Consider the following 20027-nt stretch of genomic DNA (forward strand, 5'->3'; position numbering starts at 1 on the left):
ATAAAGTAGTTGTTAGTGAAAGAGAGAGAAAATATAATGATAAATATATAAAAAATTTATTTAATTAAACAAAAGAGAGAAAATATAGTTTTTTTTAGTGTAATTATATGATATATATGGATATAGGGTAGGGAACGAGTTGGGAATGCTCTTAAACACCAATACTCTCACCGAGAAGGAAAATATTAGTGTTAGTTTATTACAAATAAATAACCTTAATAAAAAGTACATCTTGCTAATTTTCTCGCCTTCTGCCATGCAACACAATAACTACTACAGCATCAAGAATTCGTTTCATATTCTAAACTTATATTGTTAGAAACTTAAAATTTGTAATAAGTTGAATCACATTTAACCGTCTGTGAACTCTATGAGCTTTGCGTTTTTTTTTTGTTTGTCTTTTTTCTTTTCATTTTTCTCGTGTTCTTCATTCTTGCTGGTACCGAATAAACATATAGGTTTCATTTGCTCTAGCAGAGACCCGTGTGCTTCTTTTAACTCAAATTCGATACACTTTGATGCCATGTACATTGTACGGCATAACAATTCCATCATGACAGAACTGAAGTCTAGGGTAGTGTTTGTTGTGGATGAATGAAAGGTAGAATGTAATAGCTCATTCCAAAGAAATGAAAAAAAGCATGGTTGGTTACCATGCATGAATAAAATGGATCATTCAACATGGAATGAAACTCCTTTCATTTTTGGGATTTTCATTCTTTTGGGTATGGGTGTTTTTTTATTCCTTCAAGGATTGAAAAGTCAAAAAAACTATTATAAAATTAAAATTATATTATAATAATAATTATTATTATTTTCCAATTATAGTTATTATATTATTATTATTATATAATTATCATTATTGTTTTGTATATTATAATATAACTATTATTTTATTATAACTATTACTACATTAATATAATTTTTTTTAAACTTGATGAGTTACCATTTCAAAACGCGTATAAGGTTAACGATCTCGTTGTAGCATGAGGGTCCTGAAAATAGTTATTATGATTATTCATTTATTATTAATATTATTTATTTTTATTTATTTATTTTTTATTATTATTACTAATAAAATACTAATAATATTAAAGTGATTAATCATTCCATTCTTATATAGTAACCAAACATTACAGAAATGGTAATAATCCATTTCATTTCTTTGTCCATTCCATTACCACATTCATTCCATTCTCTCATATATTCCATTAACCCGTACCAAACATATCCTAGGTGTTGCTACTTGTGTTGAATGAGAGTGACTTTATCTAAGAGCATAAAACAGACGGAGGTGTTGTGTAACAAGTCAAAACGAGTTCATGACCAACAACGGCTTCCTAAAATAGAGCCATAGAGAGGTCATATGGGTTTGGATCAATTTAAGTTCTCACATGTAATGAATAGTGGTCAATGGGGTACACAAATTGGTGGCAGTCGTAGCAGCAATGATGGTGGCTATAGTGTTCTCACGAGCTCTGATCGATAAAAAGTTAGAAACAAGCCGAGTGTTTTCAAGCTTGAGCCTTGTACGAGAAGCTCATTTAGGCTCGTCGAGCGTTATCAAGCCTTGTGTACAAAGTTTTAACTCTTTTGAACTTCTATGCGTATTAATTTCACATTGCACAGCCGAGCTCAAGCCAAGTTGTAGCTCGTTCAAGGTACTACACGAACATGAGCCTAGCTTAGGTTCGTTTAAGGTTTCTCTCAACATATATAAAAATAATTAAAATAATATATACTAAATAAGCCATCCTCGAGCTTGGAAAATCAACTCACGATCCGAGCTGAGCTTTAGAAAAAGAGCTTGAAATGAGCCTAGTTCAAGCTCGAGCTCTCGTAAGTCAAAATGAGCGAAGCTCGAGCTCGGGCCGACTTGTTTGCATGGGTCAACCAAAGATCACTTAAAATTATAAACTCATAACGAGTCAAAACAAGTTATTTTGGGGTATCTTAGTTGCTTAATGAAACTAATTACTTTTGGTTGCAAACCGACATTAAGCAAATAGTCGGTTTTAACAAGCAATCCCAAACACCCCGATTAAGCAAACGATCAAAGAAATAGCACCTAGAGCAATTATCAGAAACTAATATAATGCAACCAAGGTATAGCATTTTTAGTCTAGTTACATGAACTCACAAGTATAACCCTAAACACGTTTTTTTACAATTACCCGGTTCACCTCAAGGCGTAATGGGCGCGGGCTCAGTACCCGACACACGTGATGCAGCATCCTCTTTTGATATGGCCACGTAGTTGGAAGGTGCAATTGGTCTAGCATTGTCCCTCTTTCCTGTCCTAGCTCCAGTTTGGTTCATAGACAATCGTCGGTTAGAGGTTCCATTGGCTCCACCACCGTTCACACGTGGCCCCACCACTTTCTTTGTGCTGCTAAGAGGTCGAGCCGGGCTTGGTTTTGACCCGAAGATGGCTTCTTGTTCTGTGTTCAGTTGTTCGTTGAACTTCTTTTGGTCCTGTAAAGATGAACAAAGTAAAGACGGTTTAACAACTTTTGAAAGTGTCGGGTTTTTGTAGCGTAAAAGGTAACATGAAGCGATTTTTCAAACCTTCATCCTTCGTTTCTCTTCTTCTCTTTCGTGTCTGAGCAACGCATACTCGTCCAGCATGGCAAGAAGTGGAACACCATCGTATTCAAAAGTAAGTCCGTGTTCTTCTTCCCATGCTCGGGTTTTAGCAACCAATGAGTCAACAAGAGCTGCATAGACATTTTTAAAAATTGTGTCGTTAATAATATATATAAATTTAGCCTGAAACAATTACAAGTTTCCAAAACCTGAAAGTATTGCGTATTTACCTGGAATTTTGTTGACCAAAATTCTGGCTTTCTCGGCCCGTTTGAGATTCAAATGTGTACCTCTGCTTGCATTATACCTGTTGTTATCCTGTTGTAAAAAAATCAAAACTTTGAACATAACTAACAAAATAATTTTATGAAAAACAAACAATTCTGATCCAAAAAAAATTAAGGGCGCGTTCGTTTCACGGGATGGAATGGAATTGGAATTGGAATTTGCATGGGATTTGGAATTGGATTTGGAATCTGAACATTCCAATAGGAATTGGAATTTGAAGGAATTGAAATCCAATTCCATTCTTGGTGTGTTCGTTTGACAAATGAATTGGAATCGAGGTTTTTTTTTATTATTTTTTTTAACGAGGATAACGGCGGAAACATTTTAGGTTTTTTAGATTTTTTGTTTTTTATTTATATTTTGTGTTATGATTTTTTTTATTATTTTTTTTGAATTTTTTAGGGGTTTTATATTAAGATCAAAAACCCCTCAAAAAAAATTCAAAAATAATAATAAAAAATTCATAACTCAAAATATAAATCGAAAGCAAAAAAAGTAAAAAAACCAAAATATTTTATTCGTTGTTCTCGTTAAAAAAAAAAGAAAACAAAAACTCCTGAAAAGATTCCGACGAATTCACTTGAAATCCTCCATATTTTGGAAGGATTTAGAATCCCTTTATTTAAAGGAATTGAATTCCAATTCCTTGACAACCGAACGCACCAAAAGGTAATTAAGATTCCAATTCCAACGAAACGAACACGCCATGTCATGGGATTTTAATTCCAGTTCTTTTGAATTCCCACGAATTCTGTGAAACGAATGCGCCCTAAGACTATTTTGAAAGGTATATGATTTGCAATGCAACCATAGTTATTAAAAGCCCTCCCCTCTTGCGCCTAGGCTCATTTTTCAGGCGAGGCTCAATGAATGCGGTTGTAGTTCCTAGGTGAGCGCTTCAGCATTGTCTATGCCAAGAACATGAGAAGATAAAAGCCGAACAAAAGAAACACAAGGAATGCCATTGAAACTTAGTTCTTAGGAGCAGTCAAAGGCATTATATTGATACATTTTGTTATTCAAGTTTTGGAATTACATCTGAATCTTGACTATTTTTAGAACTTTTGGTACTAAGTAGATGATATTAAATGTTATATAATAGCTTTTGTTTCTTTTATTTGAAGAATAATGTTATTTCTCATATACATAATATATTCTTTATTTTTTATTTAAGTGCGCTTTTTTTTCCTCAAGCCCTCACTTTTTTTGCGCCTAGGCCGCATGCGAAGCCTATGCGCAATGCATTTGATATCTCTATGAATGTAGCATAATTTTAATATGAGTCAACATGGAATGGTTTAGGCGCCAAAAATGAAAATTTTGGTTTCTCCATTTCATAAAACTGATAAGGTTGGGTTTCTTAGTTCTCGGTTTTTTGGGCTTGGGCCATTTTAATTCAACAAGCAAAACATCAAATTTATGCCCTCGGAGATTAGTGACATAAATAATTAAATATATAAGGGAAAACAATGATTTAATTTTAAAAGGAAAATAAGCACGAAAAATCATAAAATAATTAGCTAATTTATATATGGAGTGATAGAGAGAGTAGTACCCGATTGTAATCATCAAGCCAACTTTCTTCTTCACATGCTGACATCCATTTTTCAACTTTATCCAAAATATCTTTCCTACTAATTGCCTCTTCTTTTGCTTTAATAATCTGATTATCCATGTCAGCTAACAGTTCAGAAGGCTCAACAGTCCCAGAATCAATAAGGGCCAAAATTTTCTCCCTAGCAGCCTCGGTGTCAATTTCTATGTGGGCCCGTGCAAATATTTCTTCAAGCTCGCCTTGTCTCTTAAACGCAATCTCTTTCATTCTGCTACCTTTAAGCTTATCTAGCCTTTCAACTTCCAGTTCAGCCTAGAAACACACAAACACATAACATGTGTTCAATGTGATTACAAAACTGTATGCCTACAAAATAACATATCTATAAAAACAAATCTGTTTGCATTAGCGTATGCACTAAAAATATACTTTTGGTGATTTTTGACCCATCTGATGTGTTTTAGCTAAATTTATGATTTTACCCTTTTCACACATAAGACATAAAATGGTTCGGGGTGTAAACTAGCTGAGCTGAGCACAAGCTCAACTAGGCTTGAACGCGGCTCGTTTCGACTTACGAGAGCTCGAGCTTGGCATGTTTCAAGCTCTTTTTCTAAAGCTCGGCTTGTGAGTTATTTTTTCAAGCTCGGGCTCAGCTCGCTTATAATTTATTAATTAATTTATATACATTTTTTTATTATTTTAATATATATTGAGAAAAGCCTTAAACGAGCCGAAGCTCGGCTCGAGCTTGGTTGTCCAATGTACCTTAAACGAGCCGAAGCTCGGCTTGGCTTGGTTGTGCAATGTGAAATTAATACATAAAAGTCCAAAAAAGTAAAACTTAAAAATACACAAGGCTTGACGCACCTAAACGAGCTTCCCATAGAAGGCTCGAACTCGAGCTCAATAACTAAACGAGCTTTATTTGAGGCTCGAGCTCGGCTCTTTTCAAGCATTTTATTGATTAGAGCTCGAGTAGCTTGCGTGGCTCAAAATTGCCATATTATATATTCTAAATTAGTGCATATGATACCTGTTCAATTAAATCTAAAGCAAGAGCCCCTGGGACAGTTACTTCATCCACTGAAGCTGATATGTTACACGTAACATGATCAAAACAGCTACGCTCTTCTTTAGAAGTATCCATCAAGTTCCAAAGATCAATTAACTGCGTTGCTAACTCTTGAAGCTGCAGAATTAGAAAACAATTAGAATACATAAACAAGATGCTACAAAACACCTACATATAGTTAAATAAATTCACTAAGTTGTAACTAGGGAATGCCAACGGGGCGGTTTCGGGGCGGTTTCGGGGCGGGGAATAACATGACAACTTGTAACGTTATGATAAAAACTATGCATTTCTGCTTAGCTTTTCTTAAAAGGAAAAAAAAAAGTGAAAATGTTTTACCTTCTTTAACCGTTTATTTTTATCTTCTTCTAAAGCTTCAACGGTCTTAGCAAGAGTAACTAGAGTGTCATTGCTTATGCTTTTAGACTGCACACCAGTTGCATCATTTAAGCTTGGATGAACTTCAGTCACCGTACTGTAGAAATCAATTCCAAGAACCGCACATAGATCATGTATAGTGCTAACAAATTCCAAAACCTTATGCAATCTATCACTCTGCCAAATAAAACAACAAATCAACCAACATTGGTGTTTTCTTCAATTAATTGGTTGTTAAAAGATTTAGGTCAAACTGTGCCTTCTCTTTTTGGAGTTCTTGCAGCTGGTCATTATATTCATCCAGTTTCTTCAAGGATAAGTCAGACTCGTCAACTTTTGGGCTTCCTGATTGTTGATTACCACCTGCAATTTCTCCACTTATTTTTTGAATTTGTGTTTGAACATTTATAAACTCTTTTATCCTTTCTTCCTTTTGCCTCCATAATCGTTCTAATGCAGGTGCAACTGCAGCAAGCTGTTCCTTTATGGTTCCTGACGTCTTCTCAGGCTGCATATCAAACCAGTTATAATTAACAATTCAATTTTTATAGTTGCCAAAAACTAAAAAATAAAAATAGTGCGTCTCTTAAGAAGTGAAGGCCACGAGTAACTTACAATTCCAACAAATGTTTTCTCTCCAAGGGATGCAAGAAGGGTTGATAGTTCAAGTTTAGCATCTGCTAGTGCTTGATTAAGATGTGCCCTTGACTTTGCAGCTTGGTCAACTTTCCTCTTATACACATCTAAACATTCTTGTTCTAGCTGAAGACGCATCTTATCTCTTTCCTCATCGCTTTCGCCTACTTCATCCCAAATTTTCTGAATTAACATGGAAAAGTTAAGCATTATATAAAGTTAAAAACATTATCAGTCACTTCACTCTAATGCAGATGATGTGAGTGCAAGCGTAATCTGTGAAACCACATTTGGAATCATGTATCACCTGTAACTGATGCAGTAACATCCCGCAGTTTGTTTCTCCAATAAAAGGATTTTGGACATCCACCTCCGCCATTTAGTGTCAATCCAACCTAGCCTGAGCCAATAGTTAGCAATCAAGATTCATGCACAATATCAATGTGAAAATGCCTAGCTATTGACTTAAGAGATTCACATTAATTAAATTGATAACCGGTTGTCTAGAACATCAAAATTAGAGAAATATAGGATCGATTGGCACTTATATCGATTGGCACTTATAACACCAATTCATTAATACACAAATGTACAAATGCACACCAATTTACGACTTAACAGGTTACAAATTTGAAAACTACAGCTGCTTTTAAACCTCTAGGTCACATATCTTTAACAATCACCGATTTCACGTCAACGCAACTACGAACAGTGCTTACTCAATGTAATTATCAAGCGTGTAACAATAACAAGTGCATTTGTGAAATTGATAACAAATACTTACAGAAATTGCACACTAGATTAGATTATAACTAACACACAACAAATTTAAAAACTACAGTTACTCCTTAACTTCTATGCCACAGATCTCGAACAGACACCGATTCCACGTCGAGTCACAATACACTCAATGCACATCAAATGTGTACAATAACAAGTACATTTATGATATTGATAACAAATTCTTACATAAATTGAACATTAGATAATGTTACTCCTTAACTTCTAGTTCACAGATCTCGAACTACCACCGATTTCACGTTGAGCCACAGTGCACTCAATACATATCAAATGTTTACAATAACAAATTTGAAAACTACAAGTAATTTTGAGCTTCTAGGTCACAGATCTCAAATAAACACCGATTTCGCCTCAACGTATATCAAATGCGTACAATTATAACTGCACTTATAAAATTAATAACAAATACTTACAGAAATTGAACACTATATTAGGTTACAACTAACACACAACAAATTTAAAAACTACAGTTACTCCTTAACTTCCAGGTCACAGATCTCGAACAAACACCGATTCCACATCGAGTCACAACACACTCAGTACATATCAAATGTGCAGTACAATTACAACTACACATATGAAATTAATAACAAATACTAACAGAAACAGTACACTAAATTAGTTTATAACTAACACACAACAAATTTTGAGAACTACAATTACTCCTTAACTTCTAGGTCACAGATCTCGAAGACTCGAACAAACGCCGAATTCACGTCGAGTCACAATACACTCAATACATATCAAATGAGTACAATTACCACTGCACTTATGAAATTAATAACAAATACTTACAGAAACTGAACACTAGAATCTAGATTAGGTTATAACTTATAACTAACACACAACAAATCCGAGCCGACGCGAACCCTCGGAGGAATCCTCGGAAGAATACTTGGACGATGACTCGGAGGAATCCGACTCCGACGCGAACCCTCGCCATAGGGCAAAAGGGAAGCGTAAGGAAACGGACTCCCAACCGAGAAGGCATTTTGGAGAAGCCTTCAAACCAAAAAACACAGGTGGAAGTCCACGTGACTTCTCCAAAACATTCAGACCAAACGTTGCAAATGCGGGAACGTCCAAATTTGCAAGGGACATTGCGGAAGCAATCGCCCCAAAAAGTGCCAAACAAATGTCCAGCATAGGCACATATGATGGTATATATGACCCAGATGATCATTTGAACAGATTCATAGCGGGGGCAACCGTCAGTAGTTGGACGGAACCTACGTGGTGTTACATGTTCCAAATGACGCTTGTTGGGGCTGCTAGAGCGTGGTTCGATCGTCTACCGGTCAACCACATCTACGACTGGGCAGACTTCCAACAGAAGTTTAGCCAACACTTCAGCCAGCAAAGAAAGTATACCGAGGAGCAATGGACAATCCTCAAATGCATTCGAGAGGAAGATGAATCTTTGCTAGACTTCATCACTCGCTTCAACTCGAAAAAGCTAAGTCTGGGTAACATTAGCGAAGATCTTGTTCGCGCTGCTTTCATCCAGGGCGCGAACGACCCAGAGCTCATCCGCACCTTAACGGGTAAAGATGGCATGCCATCCACATGGGATGCCATCATGACAGCAGCAAAACGCTTTGCGGAAACGGAGAAGCAACTGGGTAGAGATCTCCCTCAGAGCACAAACCTCTACACCCAGAAAACAAGGGAAGACAACGTCCTTACCGCCCGATTAAACAAAAAGCGAAAGCTAGGCATTTGGCAGTCAAGGGTAAACTTTGACACCTCATCCGGCTTGCAACATCGGTTAGGCGGAAGGGATAACGTACGGTCGAACCAGAACTCCAGATGGACGCCACTCACAAAAAGCGTCACCGAGATATTCGCCACTGAGGAGCTCCCATGGCCAAAGCCTCCAATAATCCGACATCGTCACAATGCTGATCGGAGCAAATACTGTGACTTTCACAGGACAAAAGGCCACAACACCGAAGAATGCATAGACGTAAAGGACATGGTCGAAGCATTTGTCAGAGATGGGACGCTCGCGCACCTCGTGGCGCAATGAACGCTGAGCAGGCTGATGCGTGTAGAACCCCAGCTGGGGAAAACACGAATAAAAATTCCAGCTTCAATGTAGAGACTACATGCTGCGTAAAGAACGAGATCCTGAACCAGGTGCGTATCGGACCCCGGGCAGATTACGGGTCCGATGTAGTGTTTCTTCAAGCAGGAAAGTCGGGAATTTCTGCAAGTGACAAGGACTTCCGCGGGAAGAATCCCCATGGAAAACCTTAAAAAACCCTTTTCAAAACCCTTTGCTTAAGTCCAAAAGTTCACCTCACTTTATTAAACACTCATTAGAAGACCATTGGACTGGGGGGACTTGAAGAGGTAGGTCCCAGCAGAGCCCAGTTGGACCCGCAAGACTCACCTTGAAGAGGGACGTCTGCGCAGAAACCAACTGGATCCGCAGGACCAACCATGCTCAGAGACGTGACGTCCTTACGCGCAGTACGCAAGCTGTTCCCGCAGGAAATGCCTCCCAATGGTGAAGGACTCTGCCTGTTCCCGCAGCTGCGGATACAAGCCATCAGGGAAGGCCACCCGCGCAGCAAGGCTACACGCACAAGGCACTTGGCTCTCAATCACTCAGTGTCACCTGAAGGAATGAGCAAAGCCGGGAACAATCCCGCACAAGGGCGGGAGGGGGAATACTCCCGCCCAAATAAGCCAGTCCGTACGATACAGGAAGATCTTCTGTACTGTACCTGACGAGGTATGGGCAAAAGATCTGACTAAAGATACGACAGCTTATTGACAACAGTATGGCGAGCAGCATGCTTCTGTACTGTATGTCACTATTGGCCGCTGCCTACTCACCAACTCCTGTCATACCACGTGCATAGCCGGCAGTTGGTGGAAAAGGAATAGTATACAGCAGGCCTGGTCACTATCAGCCGCTGCCTACCCACAAACTACCAGCAGGGCACGTGCGTAGGCCACTGTTGGTTGAACAGGAATACTATTCAGCCGGCCACACCTCATTGTAAACCTACCTTCGGCTATAAATACCACAAATGGTATGACCATCTCATCTTATCATATCTTATCACATTATCATCATATTATACCTGATATCTGCTCTAGCAATCTCTTAATATACATTTATATTTAAAGAGCAATCTAGTCTGATTCTCACGCCGGAGGGTGGTCACAAGGAGGAACCCCCCCTTCTCAGTGACAAGCTCACGGTGTCTGTTTTGCAGGTTATCAGAAGAACCATCCTTTCTGGGTCTAACCCCTCGTGGGAAACACCTATCTAACCCCCATGTTACCCGTAATCTGCCCGGGGTCCGGTTAGTGTTTCTTCACTCGTGCAAACTTATTTTCTAGAGTTCGAGTTACACACAGTACTATCTAACTGTCTACATCCATAACTATATGTTTATATACTTTATTATATTATTATAATCTTATATCTAATAATAATAGTTATGTAAATGTATATATCTGATCTAACGATACAAATTTCGAACCCAATACCTCATGTTTCAAACCAAATGTGCTTACCAACTCCAGTAAAATAGTAGTTGTGTTTGATTGCTTACCAACTTCAAAATTATATTTAATTGTTAGCATTTCCATAATTCACAATATCACACTATTTTCTCATATTTCTTTAACTCAATCATTTAAGATTGTTCATGGTTTGTCTCTTTATTTTAAATTATAATATATTTTTATTTATTTTATTTACAATAAAACCTTAGTCATTGTAAATTTAGTTTTTAAATATATGACAACATTTTGTTATAAATATTATTTTTATACACACAATATTTAATATAACACTAACGGTATGGATGCTTTATTTTAAATATATCAAGCATCAAGATTTGGTTTTCAACTTAAAATTATAGTGCATAATATATTAAAAACTTAATTAGAAAAAGTCATAAATAAAAATTATTATATGAAACAATTGAATTTACGTATTACATATAATAATTTTTTATTTTTATTATATTTTTCACCCGTGTAAAACACGGGCTCAAACCTAGTTTATAACATTAACTAAAAACTATTTAAAAACAAACTCCTTTCGGCTTGCGGTCCTATTTGATAACTTGCAATCTAATAGAGGCTCGAGTTTGTTTAAGCTTGGATCGATTTAACCTTTTAACAAGCCAATCTGAAGTATTACAATTTACAGGCGTCTCAACTCGTTTACGTCCCTAATGACCACATATGTGAAGTGTGTATTTCCATATAAAGTCCCCCTTTTTGTATAAAATCGCAAACATCAGCCTATTTTGAATCAGTTTATTTTATACTAGCTTTTGAACCCGTGTATTAAACGGGATTTGTTAAATAACAAAAATAAATAAGATACGTTTTTTTAAAAGAAATGAACAAAATTAAAGGTAAGATGAAAATAATATATATATACATATATATATACATACATATATATATACTAGAAATAGTAAGAATTCTATAATCTCAAATTTAGAAATTAGAATGAGATGAACCATTACAAGTTTACAACAACAACATTTCTTAAATTGTTTTGACTCATTACCCGTGAATAACAACGTGAGATTAGAAAATTAGAAGGGAAATTATAACTCATTTGTCAAAATTGTTTTGAGCCATGACCCAAGGATATGTAGGATAAATAAGATGAGAAATTAAAAAATTATAAAGGAAATTATAACCATTTTGCCAAAATTATTTTAACGCATGACCCATGGATAGATATGAATGAGATGAAAGATTAGAAAGGAAATTATAACTCATTTAACAAAATAGTTTTGCTCATAACCCATATATAGAATAAATGAGAAGAAAGATTAGACTAAGAATGAATGTGGAATTGCCACATCATACTCATTATTTTCTTATTAGTAAAGTTAGATGATGCTTTTTTTCCCTTCAAATATTAAATTATGTTATCTAGAATAAATTATTGTACTATATAGCATTTTATTATTATTATTATTATTATTATAATAAATCTGCGGCCACATTTAATCTTGTTATGTTTTTTTGGCAATAGGTGATAGGGTTATGATGTTATACCAACTTCTACTTTTATCATTAAAAAAAACATGACACATTTAATGTCAATTCACCTTATACTTATATGTTTTCCCCTTTCAAGGTAATGGTACGCTTATGTTTTTCATGTTCTTGAATAACGAAGATAGAAAAATCGAACATCCATTTATTTATGTAATAAACTTATAAACAGTGCCATTCATAGTCGCTTGTTCCAACAATTATACATTTTTTTCCATAGAGAAGACATGATATGACTATATATCAAGCTAGGTCGCCTTACCTTTTCTCTTCCTCATCATGTATGCCAAGAAAGATGAAAGAGCGAAAGTAGTTTATGAGTTTCAGTATCCACAACGAACGACCTTTAACTCTAATAGGTGCTAGCCAGTCAACCCGTTAAGTTCAACCAACTAGAAGTGACTCTACAAATTTTTATATTTAAAATGTTATAAAGAGAGAATAATTCTGTTTGTCACTTGAAAACTTATAACAAACTGTGTAAAATGGGTAAGGTAAAAATTAAGTTTTAAAATAGCATAAAAGAAAAAAAATTGTGTAAAATGAAATCCATGTATCCACCAAAAAGGAACTACCATTTATTGTTAAAAATAAAAGAAAAAGAAAGAAAAAAGCCCAATCGTCAAATATTTCCTAGCACAATACCCATCAATAAGATATATACCGTCTTCAAGTATTATTGCCATTTATTGGTCAGAAATCCATGTAGATTTTTTTTAACGGCAAACAAAGAAAATATATATAACACAAGAAAACAAAATACAACCTCGACTAGCAAGGAGTTAATCACACCAAAAGAAAAACCGCCTCCAGCCTATTACAAACAATGGCCATGCCACCCAAAAACAAAACCACCAAAAACCAAGGTAAACAAAACACTTAGAAATCAAAGGCGTTCCATCTGTCCCAGAATAAGCTCGAGTCTTTTGACTTACTACGAACTCACAAGAGACCCAAAGATTTAATTCACCAATCACACTATGCATCCGAGCCGGCTTGAACTCAAAAATGTATTCCTCGTTTTCCAAATACTCCAAATTATAATAAGACAAATAGCATGAAACCTGTAACAATTTTATTAAAAAACCATTAAAAAACATTTTTGCATGTAAAAAATCATATTTTAATAAAATTTTTCAATGCTTTAGCGTATAAACACATATAAAAAATTAGAAACCATTTTAATAAAAAAAATTAGAGAAAGTAAAAAAGTTACAAAAATTGCCTTTTTTTTTAAGAATGTTTTATATATTTATATACAAAAACTCTGAAAAATTATAAAAGAAAATGAATTTTATATGTAAATATAAGTTTTTACTACTTTTTTTTAAAGTTATTTGGCAAATTGGAAATAAATAATCTCGCCTTTTGTGTATTGGCCGATAATAATCTCACATTTAAAAATCATTGCCAACGGACCAATCTTTCGATTATTTTTCTCTCAATGGACGTCCGTTAAAAACACTTTACGTCGCCAAGTGTTTTTCCGAATTTCAAACCAGTGTTTTAGGGCTTTTGATTGGAAGAAAGATACGAGTCGACTAATGTAAAACTTATCTAGCAACGGTAATTCAAATGGCTTGATTTTTGTTGATTAGAAATTCAAACACCCGAATTGAAACATTGTTTCGTCGTTTGGATCATTGTTTCGATATAAGTTTTACATCAGTTAGCTTGTGTCTTTCTTCCGATTAAAAGCCCTAAAACATGGGTTTGAAATTTGGAAAAAAAACTTAACGACGTTAAATGTTTTTTAACGGAGGTCCACTTAGTTAAAAACAGTCGAAAAGTTGGACCGTTAACAGGGATTATTTAAGGTGATATTATATATTATGATTATTATTTGCAAATACAGAAAAGATAAAGATTATTATTTCCAATTTGACAATTTATTTACATGTATTATAATTTAAAACTTAAATTTTTTTTTTTAATGGCATGTGAATTCAAGAGCCAAGGGTGATATTATTGAAGCGGTTAGGGTTAATTTGCATGCATGCTCGTCACCTTTCTGTGATCTTCGTAAATCTGCACATTTCTGCAAATCACGTGTAAGAACACATACTCTCATTACAGGATTTATATCAAAAAACAATTTCAATTTGCGATTTAATGCATTTAGGGCACGCGCAGACAATAATTTGTCGAATATATCTCTTCAAAGATATTCGCTAGGTTTTCATATATTTGCTTTTTTTTTTTATGATATGTTATTTGATTGAGTTAATTAATAAGCCATATATTATGCAATCTTGTGAATATCATTAGCCCATTGTATAGCATGCACCTTAGCTTTAGGGTTTTGTATCTTTGTTGGCCATCGGATTATCGATCAAGAAGAAAGATCGACGGGTTTGTTAAGATCAATCGTAATTCGTAAAGGTGGAGTGATCGGCAAGAAAGATATGGCGGCATGAGGTGATTAGGGTTAACACGTTTTAGGCTCTGATTCTATAAAAGTTGTAGGCTCCAGTGTTTTAAAAACCGGTACGTACCAGCGGGTTACCGGTTATACCGAATTTAGGTAAGGCAAGTGGTATTTAGAGCTCGATATTTTTAGGCGGTTTGCTAGAACATCGTACCGCCATTTTTTTAAATACCGGTTTAAACCACAAATTGGCAAACCACTTTAAAACCCACGAGATTTTTTATAGTTTTTTGCAGCTCATAGTTTTTAAAAATGACTTTAACCTAGCGGATCAATAAAATTGAAACGAGTAAGCATAGTAAACGACTCATAATTCAACCAATTTTGTATCGTGCAAATTCGAGGCTGGTTCTACATCTTTTGTACGTATTTGATTAAGTTCGTATACAGAGTACAAACTTCCTATTTAACTCGATCATTGTTCACATGTGATGCTTGATTCATGCGTGATGTTTATTAATATATTTTTGGGTTATTTTTAAGCTGAAGTTGTATTTACAGGGTAAACTATTCAACCCGGTTTAACCTCCAGGTTCAACCGGTTGTACCATTTTTGAATCAAATCCGGTACTTGTAAAATACCGGTTAGTGGGGTCAGGCTAGTTACACATTAGGATGAAAAATTGGATTATGTTGCATACTTATAGACAATGGAAGAGAACATTTTACATTTCTCTTCTTTTCATAACATAAAGGTACAAATAAGTTACATTATGGTATTATGGTGTATCGGTTGTAATGGCTGGTTCAAGGGGTCGGATGTTACAGAAGTTAACAATTATAACTTAATTCCTTATATTATTCCTAGACTTTAACCATATCAGAAAGGCTCATTTTCATTTTTAACATTTTTCTTGTTTATGCTTCTTAAGGTGCCACAAACATTTGATTTCCGCGGCAAAGTAACATTCAGCGAAAATGAACTTTAAATTAATGGAAAAAAGCCTTCAAAGCCCTAGATCACCTTCAACTACTCGATCTCGGCATAGGAAAAAATCAACTGAGGTTAATTTGTTCATGATAAATATGCATAATATATCCAAACTGCATACACTGATATATATATATATATATAACTTGCATATTTTTACTTGATATAGGCTTTTCCAAATGTAGTGAAGTTAAGTGACAATAATTTGCTCGTCAATGACCAAAACAAATACAAATCAATGTGGGTTCGAACGTATTCGTCCGTTTGGATGCTTTTGAGCTTCAAGTTGGTTGTCTACTTGGGTCATATTTATCTATGGGGTATGATTGTCATTATCCAAATATTAATGACGAGCGAGCTATTTAACTTGCTTAGACGAGCCCACGAAGCTAAACGACTTCCAGGATTCAGACTTCTCAACTGGTAACAATGCTAACTATGGTTAGAGTTAGAGCTGTAAACGAACCAAAACGTTCAGCGAATAGTTCGTGAAGCGTTCAGTGAGAAGTTTGTTTAATAAATGAACGAAAATGAACAAGAAATTCCGTTCGATTAGTTAAACAAACAAACATGAACAAAGCCCTCGTTCGTTCAGTTGTGTTCGTGAACGTTCGTTAATGTGCTTATGAACGTTCGTTCATGTTCGTTTGTATATGTTGTTCATGAAAATTTTTTGTACATTTATTTATTTTATCTAAACATTTTAAATTCTTCAATTTAGGCAAATTGGAAATAAATAATCCCAACTTTTGTGTTTTGGCCGATAATAATCCCAAATTTAAAAATCACTATCAACGGTCCCAACTTTCAACTATTTTTGTCTCAATGGTTCTCCGTTAAAAAACACTTAACGCCGTTATGTTTTTTCCCAAGTTTCAAACTGATGTTTTAGGGCTTTTGATCGGAAAAACAATACGATTCGACCAATGTAAAACTTATCTCGAACTGTTATCCAAACGACGAAACAATGTTTCAATTCCAGTGTTTGAATTTCCAATTAACAAAAATCAAGTCATTTGAATCACCGTTTCGAGATAAGTATTACATCAGTCGAATCATATCGTTCTTCCGATCAAAATCCCTAAAACATCAGTTTGAAACTTGGGAAAAAACATAACGGCGTTAAGTGTTTTTTAACGGAGAACCATTGAGACAAAAATAGTTAAAAGTTGGGACCGCTGGTAGTGATTTTTAAAGTTGGGATTATTATCGGCCAAAACACAAAAGTTGGGATTATTTATTTCCAATTTGCCTTCAATTTATTACCTCTAACATAAAATAGGAAACCATATTCTCACATTGTTTTTGCTTTGTTTTCATTTCCATTCTCATTATTCACATTGATGAATACATCGTTCTTAATCTCTAGGCTCAGCCAATTTTATTTGTGTTCGTGAACCGTTCGTGAACACATTCATTTTCTTAAAAAACGAACACGAACATAAAATCTTATTCGATAAGTGTTCATGAACACATTATTTCTTTTATTTTAATAGTTTATTGGATTACATCGAAACAGAAGGCAAGCGGGTAACAAGCTGCGCCGCTACCCCTTTTTGAACATGAACAAGGCCTTGTTCGTGTTCTTTCGGTTCGCTTACAGCCCTAGTTAGAAATAATTTATTACATTGGATTATCATATGGAGGTTTAATCACTTCACGGGGATGTTTTAACTGTTACGTTGCTTATTTAAAAAGCCTGTCTGCATTAGAAAAGTGGCTAGCGGCGCAGCTTGTTGCCTGTTTGCCTTCTATTTCGATGTAAAAGAATATATATATATTTACAAGTTAATATTTCAAAGTTCAAACTGATTATTCATGGTATATTCAAATTACAAGTTTACCTTATAGTGAAATAGTCGTTTTCGATAAGCTGTTTAAATAAGTAATCCCAAAAACGCGTTGAATTTAAATATGAGTTATGTTCAATGTGGTGTCACAGGCACTTCTTCTTCACTGCAATGTTGTTCGTGTATGGTCGCATGCTTGGTCAACAATTAATGCATGTTGTAACTCCTGATAAATTCTTCTACAAGCTCGCAACCCGCTTTATGAAGTATCAAATGGTCATCTGTTATTTCTTATATATTGCAGGTGCATTTCAAGTAGTAATATTTTCATTGTTTATACCTCCATAACTCCATTATATATGGTTGTTATATTATCAATGTTTTGATGTATGTGGGCTATTTTGGTAATTGTTATTCTTTTAAGAGGGACTAGTTTGATAATGCAGTTACAAGCAGTAGCGGACCCAGTAAAAATTTCACATGGGTCGGAAGTATGGGTGCAAACGAGCCGAGCTGCTCGCGAGCTACTCGAGACCGGCTCGTTAAAAAGCTCGAACGAGCCGAGCTTAATCAAGCCCGAGCCCAATCTCGAGCCTAAAAATAAGCTCATTTAATAAACGGGCCCGAGCCCGCATTTCACTTATCGAGCTCGAGCCCACTCGCGAGCCTAAACGAGCGTGTCATTTATATAATTTTAAAAAATATGTATTTAATAATTATTAGTTAATATATATAGTGTTATGAAAAAAATAAATAAAAATAATTACATAATATATATTATTTTATAAATAAAATTATCATAGAAAAAATATATAAAATAATTATATTTATATAAAAATAATTGATAAATAGTAAACGAGCCAAGCTCGAGCTTGAAAATCTACTCATGAGCCGGGCTAGAGCTTTGAAAATAGAGCTCGAAACGAGCCGAGCTCGAGCTCTGTGTAAGTTAAACGAGCCGAGCTCGAGCCTAGTCGAGCTCGGGCTTGGCTCAGCTCGTTTGCACCCCTAGTCGGAAGAGGGTTGGTGTCAAAATTTTATAGGGGTCGATCGGGATTTTAACATATACATACCTTAAAAAAAATTCACAGGGGTCGGCCAACACCTGCACCTTTGGTCTAGGTCCGCCAATTGTTACAAGCAATCTCATTTAGAGAAAAAAATGTCACATAAGCGAGAAACCGATCGTCATTTTGTGACTAATTGACTACAATAGAACGAAAAAAAAGAAGGCGCCTTTATATGCTAATATGATATTTTTCCTATTTGTTACAGGGTTCATGTGGTTCATTCTTACACTAAAGAAAAAGATGTACAAGTATCAATTTAGTCAGTATGCATGGACTCACATGATTTTGATAGTAGTATTTACACAATCTTCCTTCACTGCTGCTAATATCTTTGAAGGGATATTCTGGTAAAATCTTAATTCATCAATTTATTCAAATTTATCTATTTAATATTGTTCTTAATAGTGGAAATTGTATATAGATGTAAAATATACTGTAACCAGATTTCTATTTAGGTAATAAACTTTGTTACCAAACAAATTACAAAAATTTACCAATGAACTTTTCAAGTAAAATGACTTAACGTAATCTAACCCGGTTAACTTGTCAGAGTGATGACTTGGCAGGCGATGCGTTAGTAACTTTGACCACGTTGACTTTTCTTTATGATGCAGCGCTGATATGGCATATGGGAACCAATTACTTTTTATCACATATTTATAAATATAAATAAATTTTGTTACCTAAAAACGATATTCGGCTTAAATACACTACGTTTTTACATACAATGTGAACTTGATAAGACACGAGTTACCGTCTCTTGATTTCATGCAGGTTTCTCCTCCCGGCATCACTTATTGCGACTAATGATGTAGCGGCTTATTTCTTTGGATTTTTTTTTGGGAGGACACCTCTTATCAAGATTTCTCCAAGGAAAACATGGGGGGGGTTTTATAGGAGCGTCCGTTACGACAGTTATTGCAGCCTTTTTTGTAAGCTACTTGAAGAAACACTAATCGACCCCGGGCAGATTACGGATAATCTGGGGGTTAAATAGATGTTTCCCACGAGGGGTTAGACCCGGCAAAGATGGTTCTTCTGATAACCTGCAAAACAGACACCGTGAGCTCGTCATTGAGAATGGGGGGGGGGTACCACCTTGTGACCACCCTCCGGCGTGAGAATCAGACTAGATTGCTCTTGAATATAAGTGTATATTAAGAGATTGCTAGAGCAGATATCAGGTATAAGATGTAAGATACAAGATAAGATGAGATGATCATACCATTTGGGGTATTTATAGCCGAAGGTAGGTTTCCAAGAAGGTGTAGCCGGCTGAATAGTATTCCTGTTCTACCAACTGTGGCCTACGCACGTGCCATGCTGGTAGTTGGTGGGTAGGCAGCGGCTGCCAGTGACCAGGCCTGCTGTGTACTATTCCTTTTCCACCAACTGCAGGCTATGCACGTGGTATGACAGGAGTTGGTGAGTAGGTAGCGGCTA

General features: G+C 35.5%; 1 protein-coding gene and 1 pseudogene across 1 annotated transcript; one reads left to right on the forward strand and one right to left on the reverse strand.

Annotated features, from left to right (window-relative positions):
- Window positions 1-2117: 2117 nt before the first annotated feature.
- On the reverse strand, window positions 2118-6919 carry LOC143583801 (65-kDa microtubule-associated protein 1-like). Its single transcript, XM_077066012.1, has 9 exons — window positions 6826-6919; window positions 6498-6701; window positions 6142-6390; window positions 5844-6059; window positions 5466-5621; window positions 4430-4741; window positions 2817-2904; window positions 2569-2717; window positions 2118-2475 (listed from the first exon to the last, which is right to left on the reverse strand). The coding sequence occupies exons 1-9, from the start codon at window positions 6895-6897 to the stop codon at window positions 2185-2187; spliced, it is 1737 nt and encodes a 578-aa protein (XP_076922127.1). The 5' UTR covers window positions 6898-6919; the 3' UTR covers window positions 2118-2184.
- An 8792-nt stretch (window positions 6920-15711) lies between these two features.
- On the forward strand, window positions 15712-19540 carry LOC143583811 (phosphatidate cytidylyltransferase 1-like; annotated as a pseudogene).
- Window positions 19541-20027: the final 487 nt, after the last annotated feature.

Source organism: Bidens hawaiensis, unplaced genomic scaffold, assembly GCF_021521415.1.
Source record: "Bidens hawaiensis isolate Kalapana, Puna unplaced genomic scaffold, B.hawaiensis_p1.1 tig00032532_1, whole genome shotgun sequence".
NCBI classification, from domain to species: domain Eukaryota; kingdom Viridiplantae; phylum Streptophyta; class Magnoliopsida; order Asterales; family Asteraceae; genus Bidens; species Bidens hawaiensis.